Source organism: Calypte anna, chromosome 8 (assembly GCF_003957555.1).
Source record: "Calypte anna isolate BGI_N300 chromosome 8, bCalAnn1_v1.p, whole genome shotgun sequence".
Lineage (NCBI taxonomy): Eukaryota > Metazoa > Chordata > Aves > Apodiformes > Trochilidae > Calypte > Calypte anna.
This window is the reverse complement of record NC_044254.1, coordinates 16,360,220-16,378,811: the sequence shown is the minus strand read 5'-3', so window position 1 is coordinate 16,378,811 and position 18,592 is coordinate 16,360,220. Positions and strand designations below refer to the sequence as shown.

General features: G+C 41.1%; 1 protein-coding gene across 1 annotated transcript in view; it reads right to left on the bottom strand.

The window, feature by feature from the left end:
* Positions 1–2,272: 2,272 nt before the first annotated feature.
* Positions 2,273–18,592, bottom strand: part of SYDE2 (synapse defective Rho GTPase homolog 2) — a 31,677-nt gene continuing 15,357 nt past the window's right edge. Inside the window, exons 4-7 of the mRNA XM_030455521.1 lie at positions 16,192–16,318; positions 10,780–10,961; positions 9,697–9,928; positions 2,273–5,231 (exon numbers count right to left, since the gene is read on the bottom strand). Coding sequence (XP_030311381.1) covers positions 4,729–5,231; positions 9,697–9,928; positions 10,780–10,961; positions 16,192–16,318 — 1,044 coding nt within the window. The 3' untranslated portion in view covers positions 2,273–4,728. The remainder of the gene's footprint in view (positions 5,232–9,696; positions 9,929–10,779; positions 10,962–16,191; positions 16,319–18,592) is intronic.

Sequence of the window (18,592 nt, the reverse complement as noted above, 5' to 3'; positions counted from 1 at the left end):
ATAGTCTTGTTTGTTAGTTTGAAGTTTATGTATTCTAGTAATATACTTTGTCCCTCATATTAAATGACCTCTAAATTAAAGCCAAGGAAAACTCAATAAGCACATCCCAGTTTGAGTTCAAACAGGAAGAGAAAACAGCTGCTCTGCTAAATCAATATTTAACAACCTGCTCTACATGGACACAAAAATATCCCACAGCTGACTAATTAAAAAGCTCATCTCACTGCTATCAGGCCTAAAGTTCGTTATAGCACCTTATATCATCTTTGACAGATTTTTGGTTAATAGGGCTGCAAATCACATGTACATTCAAGCCAGCCATACAGTAACAACTTACCTGCAGTTGTTGCAGTAACAACTGCAACCCTGAAGAGGCAGCAGCCTTACTCCCCACCACAAAGACACTCTTGAGAGTTTTAGTTAAAAAAATATTCCAGAAGATTGGCATTTTTCAGATAGTTTTTTTTTATTTGAGGGCAAGGAGGCAGCAGATCAGGGCTCTGCCCATCAGTTCCCCTCTTCCTTCCCCAAAGTAGTCTGGAGAGCTACAGAAATTCCCCAATGGAAATGGAGTAGCTTTCCAGAGAGCCAATTCCTCATCTCTGTTCCCAAATAAACATGAGCTTATAAACCCCCTCATGGTCTTTTATCCTCTCAAATGCAACCTTCAATGTTCAAATACCTGGAGGGTCAGCTTCATGTTATCTCAGACTGTGTCCCAGGGTAATTCTGCCTAGCAAATTATAGGGTTTTCTATATTGTCTCTGAAAAAGTCAAATAGAATGTAAAGTTATCTTATTGTACAGGATGACATTTTAAAACCAAAGCATCACAGTGACACTGAAGTGTAACATCAGTCCTCCTTCCACCTCAAATGACCATCTCTCAGCAGTTGCTAGCTGCATAATTAGAGATAAAGACTGAGTCAGAAAGGCATTTCTGAATTTGTGTGTTAAAACCCTATACCTTGGGAGGGGGAAGACATTGAAAGGGTTAAGATCTGGAAGCAGAAATACCAGATGTGTGCCTGGCTTATCAGATTTATAGATTTATTCTGTAAAGACCCTGGATATCCACCTCTGTTAGGGACATCTCTCTCTATTTATAGAACATATCTGAATAGCTGCTGCAGCTTCATTTCTTGCTCGGTGCATTAATAAACATCAGCATGCATTTGGGAGACAGAGACCTGGAGATCTGATGTTTTTGAGGATGTGGGTGGCAGCAGCTTAAGCCATCCCAAAGTCATGTTGCTATCCCCTCCACTCCACATCCCACACAGTCCCTACCCATCTCTTGCTCCTGCAATAAACCAGTTTGGGAAGCTGAAAAGGCGAGAGGAGAGATTGATTGTGATGTCTGGATCAGCCACACAACCCAAACAGCACTCGGACAATCCCACTGAAACAAACAGCAACGGATTTAACTCTACAGATGAGCCTACTCCATTCCTGAACTTTGAACATTTGGCTGCACAGACGTATTTCTGCTTTTCCCTGGGGAGTACACACTACAATTCTCAGTTGCTAACTAGCCAGCAAGTGACCATCAAAATACCATAAAAACCTGTACTTCAGTACAGCAATTTATTTGTATGCCATTTTGGTGCAAGTCCTGGAACAGTTTCTGTAAGAGCATCTGCATGCATTGTCCTCACCTGGGAAGCAGAGGTCACACCTGGAAGAAGCCCTTAGACTCCAAGGACATCAGCTCCCTGAACAGCAGGCTCTGCCCTCTGCATTTAACCTCTTCTAGCAGTGGTAAAAGCTCCTGCAGAACAGGAGCTGCTCTTGGTGTCAGACTGAGTTAGACCAAGCAGACAACAAAGATTAGTGCACTAAAAGAAGTTCCTGGCTGTGCACACAGGGTTTGACAGCAGTTCTGCTCTGCAAAGCCCACACAGCCCAAGGTTGTATAAAAAAAAATATTCATTACTATTTTGGTAGAAGCAGATTGTTTTCAATCTCCCAATTTAGTGTAATTCAAACACTAATATTCTTTCTTAAGGATCAGTAACAACCCTAAGAAGGACGCAACTTAACCAGACTATATAATTATATTAAATATAAGAATAAAACCAATATAAGGAACAACATACAATGACAAAACCCACTTCAGAAATGTCTCATTAAAAGGAGATTTCTAAGTTACAAAACATATTCCATGCTAGATTGCTATGCTAGCAAATGTTTAATTTCAGTATATTTTACTTTATTTACAATTTTTAATTAATTAGATTAACATCAATACAGTTTATTAAGCCATTAGTTTTCTCTGTTGTAAGGTTAAAATATTAAGAGCTGACAGAGCAGTGCATTGCTGCATTGAGTTATAGAACCTTCCTGTAGGAACAGCCTACACTGATTCACAAGGTGTTCATTTACATTATTCACATCATGATGAACAATGAAATCTTTATATACCATTTATCAAATAACTTTATATGCAAACATCTTTCAACTACTGTGAATACATCTACACACCCAGTGCAGACACCACGCTATATTCAAAAGCATCAGCATTCTGCAATAAAGGAAATGCTGCTACAACAGTGGTTTGACAGCTTTCCTAGAATACTGTTTGGATTTAATTGGGTAGTATTTATTTTGAGCTTGTTAGGTTTTTAATTACATTATTGAAGTGCTGGGTCTATCTAGAAAAGGCAACAGAACAAAACATCTGAGAAACTTTTAATTCACAGAATTAATTCACACGTGCAGTCAGGACAAATGTATTGCAGCGCCCTGGACAGGTTTAAATAATCACTAGCTAGGCTTAGTCAAATTTTGTTCTTAATTCAAATTTTATTTAGAATTTAAATTTATAGTTTAAAAAGTATGCACATTCTGTAGGTATAAAAGTTTAAAAAAATACATCGATTTATTGATAAATGTTTCAGATTAAATTTACATTTTCATACATTATCATATTGCAATAATTGTTTTGCATCTGTTAACACTTATAAAAAATAAATTAATGAGACTGAATAATCCATTTGAAACCGTGCTAAAATAATTCCTTAGAAAAGAGGGGTGTGAAGTTTGCCATAGCAACTCTTAATTCCTTGCTACCATAAAATAAATAACTCAATTAAGCAATATAAGTAAGTACAGGTTAGCAGAACAGCACTTACCACAGGGTGAATGGAAAGCCATGGCAGGATGCCAACATTGTACCAAAAAGGTACAGAGCATTAAACTCTATCTTACCATCTGAGGACTCAAGAGTTTGACCTCTCAAAACACAAAACCCACTTGCCCCCACCTGCCCAAATTTCCCCCTTCCTCACAGGGGCTGACCTATGAAAGACAAGGAATGACACTATAGCTCCTTTTGGTTAGAAGGACTGAAATTGTGTTTCCTTAGCATGAATCTTTAATTGCTCCTAAATGACTAAAGATAAAAAATGACCTGAGAAGATGGTGACAGTTGAATCTAATAAGGTCCCAGTGCAATCTGGAATCCCACCCAAAATTCTCCACGAGTAACATCACTCAACCTATTCAACCTCATCTAAGAACCCAGGTTTCTGTTTTGGGGAGATTAATTTAAGAAAAAAAAAAAAAAAAGACTCAAGCAAAAGTAACTGCCTTTGTGTAGAACTTAAGTCTTGCATCTCCAGAGCCACAGCCCTTCAGACAGGACTCAAGCACAGCTAACAGCCAGCAGACAAGAGTACCTCAACAAAAATACATGAAACTCTAGAGGGAAAAAAGTAGTACTGAAACACCAAAAATAAAGTAAGAGGTTGCAAGGACAAACCAGGACTCTTTTTTGAAAACTAAATACCTTCCAGACCTTCTCTGTGTATGAAAAAACATGGAGGAAAAAAACCAAACCAACCAAACAAAAGAATTAAAAAATAGAGAAAGTGTGTTGAGTGTGTGTGTGAGAGTTAATAGTCAACACCTGCAAACCAACACCTCTGCAACACACAAGGTCATTTATATTAATCATTCACCCTGCCTTCTCTCTGGCCATGTTCCTGTGCATAAATCAAATGCTGTGTTACCCAAGAAGTAACTTCATCCTGGCATCACTGAACACATCTTCCTAGAAATGGGGATGTTTCGTAATTTTGAGTGACCTCTTCTTTCCCAAGGTGGCTACACATGCACATTTAAACATAGGTATGTACAAACCAGGTTAGAAAAATATTTAATTCTTGCTTGTTTAAATAATTATTGAAAAGTGTTAATACAGGAATACATTAATATTTGTACATTTAAAACTTTATATATAAATATTATATATATAAAAAGCATTTTCATAGCAGCCATTGCATATATAATAGAACAAGTCTATCTAAAGTCCATGCTGCAAAACTCAGGCCAAGCAGCATTCATCCTCTTCTGAAAGGAACATCCGTACCAGAGCTGGGGGTTCAGGAATGAGAAGTAATGCTGCTGCCAAGAGCAGAGATGTTGCTTTATCTCCTGCCAGGTGTTGTCCAGACCACCGAAGTGCATAGAATTTTTAGGGAGAAATGCCACTATGTGGAATTACCTCACAGTCTCTAAGGTTGTCTCCAACACCAGAATCAGGTCAACACCTTCTTCTTCTAACAAAAAGGCAGAAATGTAACGGAATGAATTAAAATTTGGTAACACAAGGCAGGCCGTGGCCTTACCACAAGGCATTCAAGGACACCATCACTCTTCACAGGGCTGTGGGAAGCCCAGAGAGGGGCACAGAGGCACTAGGAGGCAGTGCCACGCAGGACAGGATTTAACAGCTCATATTTAGCTTGTTTTTGTTGAGTTCCCTTTCCAGGTTTCCTATCAAAGTATCAATGCTTTCCTGCAGGTCTTTGAGGTTCGCTCTGTGATCCACCCCAGAGTCTATTGCTTGCATTGTCAAATATCTCTGGAAGGGGTGTCCCTGGGGGATGGGCTGCGGGCAGCTCCCCGGGGCATCCACCTCCTCAGCCTTGCTGCTCTCATCCCCACTCTCTGTGTCTTCTGAAGGGACATCATCGTAGTCTGCTTCACCCAAGCAGTCTTTTGGGTTTAAGAAGTAGTTCTCCCCACAACTACTCCAGTCTCCAGCATACCGGTTGCTCGATGGGCTGTCCAGCCCTGCTGGCCTTGGTCTGAGCACCCCAGACATCTCAGTCCCGCTCAGGTTCAACATCTGAGGTCTCTGCCTCTTGGGTCTCAGGTAATTCAGAGAGGATGGATGCTCGGGAAATGCATTCAGAAGTGCTGGTTCTCTGGCAGGTGAGTGACGTACTAAAAGAGAGCAGAGGTTAAACCAGAGTCAGGACTGAACCCATACTGCAACAAGAGATGACCATGACAGGTCCATCTCCTCCCTTGGCATCACACACTAACAGCATGCATGAATACATGCAAGCTTACAGCCAACACATTCACTGTGATGTTTTCTCCTGCTATTTGATATAAAATAATTGGAAAAACTACTTTAAAAGCTCAGTATGGAGATTCATGCCAACTTCAAACTACAATGGAGAGAAGTCTGTCAAAAAGTAGAAACTCCCAGAGCATCAATTAAATTCACTGTATGAGTTAATCACCATCCAGCTCTGGGTCAAAGAAAAGCAAACAGCTCAGCTCACACGCTTCATCCAGGCTAAAAGAGTAACAGAAAGCAGGCACAGCAAAAGAGGTTAAAACACAACAAAAATACCACCATGGAGAAACACCTAGAGAAGCTCAAGACACAGCAAGAGTTGAATTCTTGTGTTTCTCTTCTTCCCTAGTATTCTGTACCATTAGAAGAAGCTCATTTGCATTATGGATTATTTTCTAAGCAGCCACAACCTCAAGTCAGAAGTTCACTCACAACAGGTTTGATGGTCATGTTACCTGAGCTCACCATTACACAGCATAAGTTACTAACAGTCTCCTCCACTGTTACCAGCTTCCTACGGTAAACAGCACAAACATTTTTACTGACCTGTGCCTATTAAATGTCTGAGCTGCAAATTTTTTTTGTTTTAAACAGACCATTACCCCTTGTAATTGGAAGCAGAGACTTTCTATTCCCATTCACTGTTGAAAGCATAGTGCATACCAATCTGTGCAGCTCCCAGTCTCACCCACTCCTCGTTAGACTCCTCACATAAAAGCATGAAGGCTCAGTTCTGACATGTGCCCAAAGCTGCTCTCTCTGTGTCCATGTTACAGGTCTCTCCAAGAGACTTTATTCTTACTTTACATCTTGCACAGTAACATGCAATAACTGCTTCCCCCCCACTGTATAACAAACTATAACAAAAGCTCTTCTGTTTAGACTGCTCCATTAAGACCAAGGGCCATGGGTTAACAATAACTTGCCAGTATTACACGGTCTAACTGAACAAGGACTATTTGTTTTCAGTTGGAAAAATACGGAAATTGAAGTATTGCACAACACGTTGATTATCAAGCTGTCTCAATCTACAGGAGATTAAATGTAAGGGACCAGACTGCAAGCCTTCTGTTGGGTCCAACTGTTTTGTTTACACTGTATGGTGCTCGCCTGCTCACATCCCTGCATTTGTGGTTTTCCTCCCTTTTAGCACAACATCCTGAACAGCACTTGCAAGCCAAAGGGATAGTGTTCAGCTTTCTCTTCAAGGTGAAGAAAAACACTTCTACTAGCCTGACTTCTGCCCCTTTACAGCAATGCAAGCTAGCACAGGCTGAGCTACATCTACCTGCTGTTGTTTTCCACAGCAGCCGTAAGTTATCCCCAGGGTTTCACAGTTAGCTCCTGCACAGCACTTGCTGCACAAATAGCTCTTGGTTTCCCTCTTTCTCTACCTACATTTCCCATCTCTTCTGTGCTGGCTCACTGACCTGACTGAAAGCTTCATTTTTGGTGTCCAGCAGCTTTGGGGCTGCAAAGCTGCAGCTGACAAGGAAGCATAAGTGGCCTCATGTCCATTGTGAAGTTGAACCCTGTGTCAAACTACCCTCTCCTCTGGTTCTCTGAAAGTTCAGGTACAGAAGGTTTCTGTGAGGCTGCAATGAGTGGATCCAACAGGCAGCAGCTTCCTGGCAGTGCTGACGTGGAGCACAGACACCACGCTGTGTGTTACAGCACAGTCAGATCCCATAGGAGGAGACTGCAGGGCATGGCCACCATCAGGTCAGCAGAGTATGGAAAAAGACCCAAAATCACAGCCATTTACAACATCCACGAGCAGCTCTTCAAGCTGTGCAGCCAGTGACATCCCAGCAGCACCTGTGCCTCAGTTGCTGGAAAGTAACTCATGCAGTCAGCTGCATACCAGAGAGAGTGGCTAAACATGTTTAATGCGTGTTTAACTATTGCAAATCAGACTTATGGGGGAGGGGGTGGGGTTAAGACAACACAACTGAGACTACCTGTTGGCTTTTGTCCCCTCCAGTACACTAATTGTCTACACTGACTTTTTCCTCACACTCTGCATTCCCCCAGTGCTCAAGGCAGGCACAGCAGCTGGGTAACCACTGATTCACACCCACTCTCACCAGCAAGGCTTGAGCCCAGAAATACTCCCCAGGTGGAAACTGCTGTAAGAGGAATAAAGTAGCTCACGAGCATGAAATCACTGTCTCCCACAGAGCATTCTTTATCCTAACCTGTACCTGATACACCAAGAAACATTCAAGCACTTGAAAGACATCTGGGGACTATTCACGAATGTCATGCAGGTCAAGTAAGATTACTGTCTCTTATATTTGCTTCACTTGTCCTCATACTTCATAGTCTTACCCCCCAAAAAAGACTAAACCTTCCCCAAGAAGTGTCTTTTAATTAAAAGAAAAAAGCAAAACAAACCCGATAGCCGTAAAAAAAAAACAAACCAATTTATAAATTTAAAATAAATATCAATATAAAAAACAAGTATTACTGGATAAGTAGATCAGAGACTGCTTAAGATGACCTGCATAACAACAGAGTGTAGATTCCTATACTTCTTTTGTAATCATAAAAACTCCTTTAATTAACAGCAAGATCATACCCCTACATAGTTTGATTATGAAGTACTAAGACAAGGACTTGCCTATCCTGCACTTTGCCTGCTAGCACACATTCATTTATAGCTCATGGATAGGAATAGACGAACAAATCAACTTTTTTTTTTTTCTTCAAATTATTATATTTGGTAGATCAGGTCCTTGCCAACCCATGTTTACAAACCCTCACTAGCCTTCCAAAATAAAATGCTTCCAGAAGCACTTAGCTGGGAATAATAATTTCTCTTTATAATGTTTGCAATGGAGGGAGAGGACAGGGAAAAAAAAGGTTTTTCCCCAAACTCTCTTTAAAACAATTGGAGAGTATTTTGTACCCTGAACACAGAGCAGCTGAGTCCACCTGTGCAGCTCAAGTGCAGCCACAGCACCTGTAATTCAGAATTGGCAAGTCAGGCCCTTTGCGACCATCCACATTTTCCAGGTGACCCCAATTAGAATAGCAATTACTGTGTTATAGAAGGGAACAATTAAGAAGCTGTTTAGATGAGCTGGATCTTCCCTTAGCCTCAAGAATTAGAGAGCTTACACTGTTCAAATATGAGAAGTAGATAATAAATTATTCAGGTTACCAAAGAGACCAGTTCTCCACACTGTTAGCCAGGCCACTGTGGAAAAGGAAGATAGCACAGCACAGCACTGCACAAATAGAGCATTTGCTGCATGGTTAAGCAGCTTTCAGCAACTCCTTGGCCCAAGACTATCTGAAAACAAAACTAAACCCATCAGACCAAATGTTAACTTTCTCCACAGTATTACCCTCAAACTCTCCCTATCTAGTCATAAAGCTGCAATACCTTTGGCTGCTGCTGCCTTTGGACAGTGCATCTGCAGGAGGCTGTGGTCAGCAGGAGCAGTGATGCACAAGAATTCACCAAGGGCTGAAACCCAGGGCTCCAGATGTCATCCTGTCTACTTCCACTGGCTTATGCCTCCCTAAATACCAGGGGAAATGCAAACACTGTGCGATCATTTCCCACTTGAAAGACACTTGGCAGAAATAGTCACCTTCACTTCTAGTTTGGTCATTTATTAGGAGGATTAGAATTTCGCCTCCCTTATATTAAGCACTGACCTAAAATTGTCCAAAAGCATAAAACCTCTTAAGTTGGGAAGGGGGAGCTAAAAGGAGGTACTTAGGGTGTTTTGTTTTGTTGTGTTTTGTTTCAAAAGCATTTTTCCTTAGGCAGGGTCTGGAAAAAAAAAAAAAAAAGCTGCACAGCTCTTACTGTGAGGATGTTCCAAACTCTGCCAAAATTACAAGGGCAGAAACAAAGTAACCCTCTGAGTACCTCAAAGACCTAGCAAATAAATTCCACATACAGATAATCCTGGCTGGTCAAAGGAGGAAAGCAGATGAAAATAAAACAGTCCCCAAAAAATCACTCCAAGACCCCCTAATGTGGAAAGCTTACTGTCACTGGGCTTATTTTTTTCTAGTGTCTTTACTCACATAAAGCACTCAACACTTTTTATATTATATTCAAACCCAGCCATGTAGTAAGAAAGCAACTAGAACGATAAACTTCCCATTAAACAAAGAGACAGAATACAAGGAATAGATTTAAAATCAGCATTTCTTAAGATGAATAGGTGATGCCATTGTACCTAGTGTTTCCAGAATTTCCACGCTGCTCAGTCATCCTGTGAATTAATGTATATTGTCACACAGTAAATACATACAGTAATAGTTTGATATTTTCACTTGATCAGATTAGTGAAACAATACCTGGCCACAGCTGGAGTAAATAGTGAAGAACCTCTATGTGTTTTTTGAAATCCAGGGCACTAGCAAGCTCTTCTGAGTCTGTGAAAACTCTGTTGTTATGGTTGGTGGTTTCCTGCCTCTGGCTCAGTAATACAGGCCCAAAACATACAGCTAAATTCTGGCATGTCATCTTATTTACTTCATGGTAAGAAGCCACCAGTTTCAGGTGATCCAACAGCATCTTCAGAGTAGCCTACAAGAACAAAACACTGCTTAGGAAACAAAAAACACTAGATGAAGGTGGTGTTGATGTCCTAACATCACTGCTTTGGAAGGATAAGATCGAGGCTGATAGCTATGGTTTTTCTATCAATAGCCATCAGTGGAACATCTAAGCACTGAATTAGAAAAGCTGTATTACACTGCCTCAGAACAGACTAGTTAAGGCAGACTTTTTGGTAAAATTCAGCTTGATTCTTACCTGTTCTCAGTTTTATATGGATTGGTTTTCTCACAGTGGAGCAATGGTATCAGGGAGGGGAAAGCAGCAGTACAAATGATTGAGGTATATCAGAAAATAAAGCCTCAATATGACCTCAGCATCTGAATAAGCTTCCAGGTACTGTGCAGGCCCCTTGCTCACTCCCTCTCCACCAAGAAAAGGGCTGTGGCTTTCTTCAGAGGTGAATCTGGCAGGTAACAATGCATGGCACTATTACCCTGCACAGTATGGGAAGCAAAGGCTTTACTGAACACACTTAGGAAACAGAAATGCATTTGCCCACATAAGTAGGACATATAGATCACAGAGCCCCACAGAAATGGAGCAGGACATCACACAGGAATGATCTTTGAATTAACAGTGTAAAAGCAGTGATCACAGCTTTTCATTCAGTTTTGGAGAGGCAATAAATCCAGCAACACAAACCCTTGAATTAGTGACAGCATGAAAGTTTTTTCAAAGACACTGAGCATCAAAAATCCAAGTGGACCATGAAGTCAGGACACAGGCGTACACATTTTGACACAATTTATACCCAGTGTGAAAAAGTTCCTTTATTTTTTGAAGCATACAATTTACTTGAACCTGGCAACACCACTCACCTTCTCAACGTCTGGCAGGCAATCCAGAAGGGCTGCTGTGTGCTCAGAGTCACTTGGGTCATTGTCACAACCACTTGCTGTCATTTTCAAGGGATTTTTCACCATGGCATCCAACACTGCTTCATAGAGCTGCTTGGTTATCAGGGGTGAGGGGAGCTCTCGCAGATAGTCCTTTAGGACACCTTCACAGGAGACACAACAATAGCTGCATTTAGCAAGCTGCACATTCCCTCCAATGATTTTTGGGAGCACTGAGGCACATCAGCTTCACCCATCCCATGACAAAACCCTCTGCAACAGTGACAAATCTCACACTGGGGAGTGAGGGATGGGAGGACAGCAGCAAAAAGGGATGCAAGAGATGCCCACAGGATCAGCTAAGAGGCAGGAGGTATTTATGCAACATCCCCACAAGGCAGGAGGGCACCAGCAACCTTGTCCTTGCAGTTTATTCCAGCCCAGGCAAGGCAGCTAATCCCAAACTAGGGAGAGAAAGCAGGAGTGAAACGTGCTCTGCCTCCAGAGCAGAGGGATGGTGTAAGGGGCTGCACACTCAGGAACAGGTATGCTGGGCACAGGGTTGCTGCTCCAGGTTCTGTTCAGTTTATCTTCAGCTGTAAAATTATGACCCAAGAGCCCAGTGGCAGTGGCATGTTTGGTGAAGTACACACCTACCAAAGCACAAACCAAACAGACATCCTCAAGAGGGAAAACACCAACTGCCCCCTGCCCCTGGGTGCTCTGTACCCCCCAGCACCCTGCTCACTTCTGCTGTGACAAATGTAACTCACAGCCAGAGGAGACACTGAGCCCTCCCAGCTGCAGGACAGAGCACCATGGCGGGAGCTGGGGATGTGCTGGAGGAGGGGCAAGCACTTTCTTAAACATCTATTCCTGCCAGAGATGCAAACAAATCAGAAGGAACTGAGCACTGGCACTTTTGTAAGGCAGCCTTAAACGCTGGCCAATGCTTCATTTTGAACAGGGTTTCAGTGACTGTAAAAATAAAAAAGTACCAAACATTTAGACTTTTAACAGCACCTCCTGGAGAGGACACAAGCAGCATATCGAGGAGAAACATACCCAGCATGACTGATCTAGATTCTACACTGAACTAGACCACTGTGTCTCCCAGCAGCTTTTACTTACCAAAAAAAAAAAAAAGCACACTCTGTGTTACAAGTATCTACCTTTTTTAGCTACATCACCAAATCACACTACAAATTAAATATTTAAGAAGAAACAGTGGATTAAAAAAAACAAGAAAAAAACCACAATACTTTTTGAAAGCAGGTACTGTAAATAACAGCAATTAACAAAGCAGCCTGTTCTCCAAAAAGACAAACTTGTAAAGGGAGATTTTTTTTTAGTATGCATTCCTCATAAGCCTTAAAAAATCCCAAATCACACCCAATAACATCACACTGTGCTACTTAGCAAAGCAACAGTTTTAATAAACTCAGCCTTTATATCCTAACTGTACACTGAACTGTATAGCAGTGGGCTTGGCTATGAAGTCATTCCTAAAATATACAGGGAATCAAAGTTAATATTTGCCCTGTCATGGGTACATTCACATGCAGATGGTCAAGTAAAAGTTGGCTTTGACCTGTAAAAATATCTTCATTTAAAGAAAAAAACAACAACAAAACACTGTACCCAGCAGCAATGCAGCCACTCCATCCATGCTGCACAAGCAGCATCACACCTGGAGCTGGCAGACCAGCTCAGTGCAGCCACACCAAGCTGCTCTCTCCACAGACCTTCACACAGCACCTGCCAGCCTGCTCTACACCTAACATGGGAACTTGCCACCAAGAATATTAAAAAAATGCAAACAACCATTCACATGTTTTCCTGAAGATGCCCTATTTCTGGTGGTTTGGGGTTTTTTGCCTGCTTTAAATCAAATACGTGACTTTTGTTGCTGTTCTAAGTGGCTAGTTTTTATTTAATAACTTACCCATTCTCACCTGCCTCACCAAATTTTATTTCTTCCCCTCATTTTAGAGGGCCATATTCCATGTGTGGATTACCTGGTTAAAGTATTTGAGATAAATGTGGCAGAGGCTGGTGCTGTACAACAGGGTTTGGAATATTTTGTTTTTCCACGTGCAGAACACCAGCAAGAGATGCTGACTTTTACCTCCATCTTTCAGCTAAGCTTTTTTTCAGGGGGGAGGTTAAAATCAGAATCAGCTTACAGTAGGAAATGGTATGTTATAATCAAATCAGCTTATACTGCTGAAACACAACTATTAATAATAATTTAGTAGGAATTCCTGTAATAGCATCCATGGTCATAGGACCACCACCTGCCAAAGGACTTTCTCCTGTTTAGCCCTGAATAACAGGATTGTCTGGGAGTCATGAATGCTCCCTGACCTTTCTAAATCCTGTTGTTATTCACTCAGCTAAATTAGCCCTGTAAGAAACTCCTGCTATTTTTTTTCCCACAAATCTAAGTTTCTCACTGCTGCCAGCCCACTAGCACATTCCCCTTGACACAACCACACAACAAATTTAGACAGCGAGCAGAAACTGCCATCCACTTCATTAATTACTCATTTTTCTGACCCACTGAACTGTTAAGAGTATTGCATGCTTTATGCAGAGATATGAATTCACGTGGATGCAAACAGGCACGAGGCAACAACAAGACTGCCAGGCAGCTCCAAAATCTGGCTGCACGCTTCAGTTTGAGCCACGAGCACACTCAGTTGTGTGTAAGCCTGTGCCAACCCCAAGAGCATTTCTCAGTCAAGATTTAATCATTAAACATTCATTCTTTAGTCTTTGGAGATCTGTCAAAAAAAAATATCTTTTTAATCTTTTGGAAAAGCACAGCTACTCAAATTTCAAAAAGGACAGAAGGCAGCACATCTCTTCAGATCACGTAAGATTTATGCTGAGGATTCCTATTTTTTGGAACACATGTTTTGGCTTATAAAAGTATGAATCATGTGCATCGGCCTCAGCACTGCAAACACAGCAGTAACACATCAGTGGAAACACTCCCTCTCAACCCAACTCCCTAAGCATATGCAAGAGAGGTTTTGTGGGCTCTATTACTCCTAGCACTAAGCACTGTGTGTACCTCAGCTCTGTCAGCAAAATGTGCAGGTTCCCTTTTCAGTCCAGACCACGCTGCCCACAGCAGCAATCAGAGAGGGGTCTGCACTGCAGGCAGCAGCAGTGTTGGACACAGAGACCCCCCCACTGCCCCCAGCCCACACAGGAGCCCTGTGCTCAGCCCTTCCTACACCATGAACACTGGCACTACAGGCAATCATACAGCATAGCTGCAGGGAACCAGGGGGAATAATTTCATTTTTTAAAAATGCAATTTCTTAAAACTAATTCTTCCTTGTAAGGAAAGAAGGGAACAAGTAAACTCTTGCAGTGTAAGACCACGAAAGCACAGCTTGTAGTCTTCCTGTAAGACAAGACACCAGGGCTGTGGTCTTCAAGACTGCAATACAAATTCTTGATGTAAAAAATTATCCTTCACCAGAACAAACCAAAAAATGACCATGAGTCCAGGAGGACTTGCATGGTCATCAAAAGTTCATCCCAATCAATGAAGCCTGGAGCACTGTATATTGAAAAAATAAACTACACTTTTCTATTTAACCAGTGCATTATAAACTCCTGATGGAAAGATCAGCCAGACCATGTCACTGCCCTTCCAGGGCTTTGCATCAGCAGAGAGTTCTCTTGCAGTTCAGGCTCAGGTTTTAGCCAGTTCTGGTTGGTTCCGTGCACAGTGCACTCAGGAAAGAAAAAATGCTTATGAAATATTACAGGTTCTTAGCATACAAATAAGAACCAAGTTCCTATAGCCTTCCCCATGATATTCCTGAATAATTTCTGCAAATACTCTTTTATTGTAATGATTCCTTCCTTGCAGCATGGGCATGCAATGCCATTTTTATTGTTCCAAAATTTAAAAATAATACAAATTTTTCCATTAGCCAAAAGCTTGCATTACTCAAATAGTAGCTTGTCATTTGCCTGCTTACAAGTCAGTCTCAGACAGCTTCTGCTGTTTCACAGGAAGCAACAAAGGGGTTTCTTTCTCCCTTTTGAGCCCACATACAAAATGGGAAAGAACAGTTTTCCAGTAATTTCATGGAAAAATCTGATCTTAGAAATTATTACCATTTTTTCTAATTAATCTGTTTCTAAAGAAAATTAAATTATCCCCTTTAAAAGATACTTTATACTACTTACTTTTACTGTACACTTCCTCTATAGAGATGCACCCCAGAATGAAACATGAACACAAGTTTCTGCTGCTGGGAACGCTGATACTGTGAGCAACACCAAACATTCAAACCAAGAGGTTTATTTAACCTAGTAAATGTCACTGATTAATACCTTCTGGTAAGACTCTGTACTGTTACTAAGTGTAGTGAACAAAATTCACACTGAGTACGCTGAAATGAAATAAACCACCAAACAGGGTAGAACTCTCCTGTATAGCTGGGTGTTGGATGTACTGGAAGAGGCTTTGGCACCAAAAACTTGTACCCTAACTCCTGCACACAGCACTCTGGATCCCTGGATACGTAGGAAATTAATGTTCTCACCTAATTTCCTGTAGTAATTGGTTATCTCAGTGATGCTTAAAATTAGATCAACTTTGGTTTACATAACAAGTATCAATAGTTATAAAACTGTTCCACTTTTAAGCAAACAAAAAAACCTGAACCACATGTCTCAGTTGTTCAGTGTAACTCCTGTGCAAACACCCACATGAAGAGCTGATGCAGGTATAAGCAGGCTTCCCAAGACCCTGAGCTCCCACCAGCCCTTCTCACCTCTACCAGAAGCTTGCTGTGGGACAGCAAGTCCACCACGGTGAGCAAGAGGAAGATACTAATTAATTATGCTTTAAAATAAGCAGATAATGAAATAAAAGACACTTTTTATTGCTCTTAGTCTTCCTCCAAAAGGGAACGGGAAATCTGTTTTGAAAAATGCTTCCATCTCCAACATACAGGGAGGATGATGGGTTGATGGCCCTGGGATCACATTTTGTGGAGCAACCAGCACAGAGGATGTCTCAACACAACTTAAGAGATGCTCAAACACAAACCAACAGCAGAGGTTTAACCTGCTGTGGGAACCTTGGCTTCCTTTAGACCATCACTTCCTTCTGTCACTGGTTCAGCAGTTGCTCAAAGTGGCTCTGTCTATATCCCCTTTGCTCTACATCACTGCTGCTTCACATTTTCACACTCCCAAGGTTACTGCACTGGTTCTTGCCTGCACAATGCCTTCAGCAAGGCAGGGCAGCAGATAACAGCTTGCTAAATGACAACTCGTTCACAGCACACTTTCACCTTTTAAAAGGTACCTTACCAGCGTGGCAGAATTCTATATTAAAAGTAAGTAAATGTGTATTACCTGTTATGACATTAATATCTGGATACTGGCTTTCACAGAGAGTAACAGCCTTGCTGTCCCTCTCAAATGCCTCTCGAAGCTCTTTCTTAACCGCTGCTGAGCCACACAGCCGGTACAGTCCTACCACCTAGGAGCAAAAACATTGGCCACATGTCATTTCTTTTCCCACAGGAGGGACTAATAATCATCATGTTTTGTCTCACCCAGGAAGTGCAACAAAAACCAGCTGTTTGGAAATGTATATTAAGAAACTCAAACAGTGCAAACTGTTAACATCAAATGATGATAATCTATGTTATCAAACAGTATGCAAGAGACACAGTTGGGACCTGTAAGCAGTAAGTATATAACACTTGTGTTTTCCATAGCAGGGAACACTCTGAGCAGTTTTATCCACAGAACATGAGTTTTAAATGGTAGTAATTTAGTACTTTGTTTTTATGCAACCTTAGGAAGTAAGGCAATACAAAATAAACTAGATACTACAACAAAATTTAAATTTGCTACCAGTAGCAAAGGTTTCAAGAGAATTAAGACTACTCCATTGTTATATCTCTAAGGAGCTGTTCTAAAGATGACAAGATGCTGACTTCCAAGTGTTTCAAATTGTATGAAATGTTTCATGCAAAGCAGAGGTTATTTATCATGGTCAAGGTGAAAGGAATGAAACTCACAATACTCCTGGGCTGAATTACTTATTCAATCATTTACTTTCATGCACCTACATTTTGCACTTATTATTTACTCTTCATTTTCATCAACACCTTTTATATGAAGCACCCCTATGATATTGCAAAACCAACTCTTAAATATATTAATTTTATTTTAAGGAACTTTACAGGCAAGTATACTGAGCAGTTAACAGGTAGTCCAAAACTACCATGGACAAAAATGACCAAAAAACCCCAAACAAAACCCAAGAACAAAAAAACACCCCTAACTTAGACTACGTGAGTCTAGGCTTGCAAATAATAGTATCTGTCTGGCCATATATTAATTCCTGTTTAAATAAACAAAATTTGTACTCCCTCTTTATCAAGACCAAAAATTCTCGTATTTGCCTGACAATTTATTTTCACTCTGATGTTGTCTAATACCACATCTGAAACTCAGGTGGAGCTGGCATACCAAGCCAGCAATCTGCAGACTATAGGAAAGTAAAAAATGTCAGACAAGCACATGGCTAAAACAAGAAGTTAACTGTACATTTTGCATTTTTTGGCTCTCCACTTGCAAAGGCACAAATCAGATTTCATGCTCAAAAGCACCAGGTACATTCAGACAATTCAGATCCCAATTGCTTGATTACTAGTGTTGCCTTGATTACCCAATATCATTTGCATGACTAGGTGCTAATAAACCCAAAATAAAATGCTGAAATCACAAGAGACATAGAATGGAAAGAATAAAACTTTTTTTCCACTGATTTGCATAATTTTAGAAGCATTCACAATAAGAATCACACAGTTGTTATCAGTAGTAACTTGCAGCAAAGTAATTACATAAAAATACCATTTCTGTCTGTATTTTATGACCTAGGTTATAAATAGCAGAGCTAATCTCATAACACCTGGAACTGATTCCAACCTGCCAGCAATTTAAAATAGTAACAGTGATAGGTTTGATAACTTCTCAATTTCACCTGAGCAAGAACAGGTGTAAACAAAAGAGGGTTCACACAGGCTATGCAATAGCAGGCAAGTCCTTCCACAAGTTTCAAATTAATTGCCCAGGGGAGCATTTGATCTTAGGACTGCACATCTTCCTAACAGGCTTCTTGTCTAGCCTCAGTAACTGGAGTTTTTGTTTCCACATCTCATTTCACATGCATATTTGTGTCCATTAGGTTACATCAACCAATAAAGTGCATTAGGATGAAGAGGAGACCATGGACACCGCTGCTTTGCAGCATTCACCTCCTGTCCTCATTTGGAACACAACCTGAAGAAAGACAAGAAGCATTGGCATGGGGAAATCAGTCAGCCCCTCAGGGCCTCCTCCTCACCTTAATGCTGTGCACAGGCAAAGTGATGGCAGAGAGAAGTCCCTGGCATGTGAGGTAGAGACTGCACACTCATATAAAGTTCTGACAAAAGACCTGTCCTCATCACTTCATGTCACTGCACACAATGCCTTGGTTTTGAGTAGGAGGGAACATGAGGGAACATAATACTCTTATTTTTGCAGGCAAGTACAATATGTCCTTACTGAGTGATTTGTGTCTCAGAAATCAGGTCTCAGCTCTGCTTTTTGAGGGTGATTCTGTGCTAGGGGCTGCAGATTCATTGCGCTCTCTCTAGACCTAAAGCACAACCATGAGCAAGCATACATCTCCTTCACAAAGGTGGAGTTGGAAGTATTGATTTCACATAGTCTTGTTATTATTTCCATATTACAATGT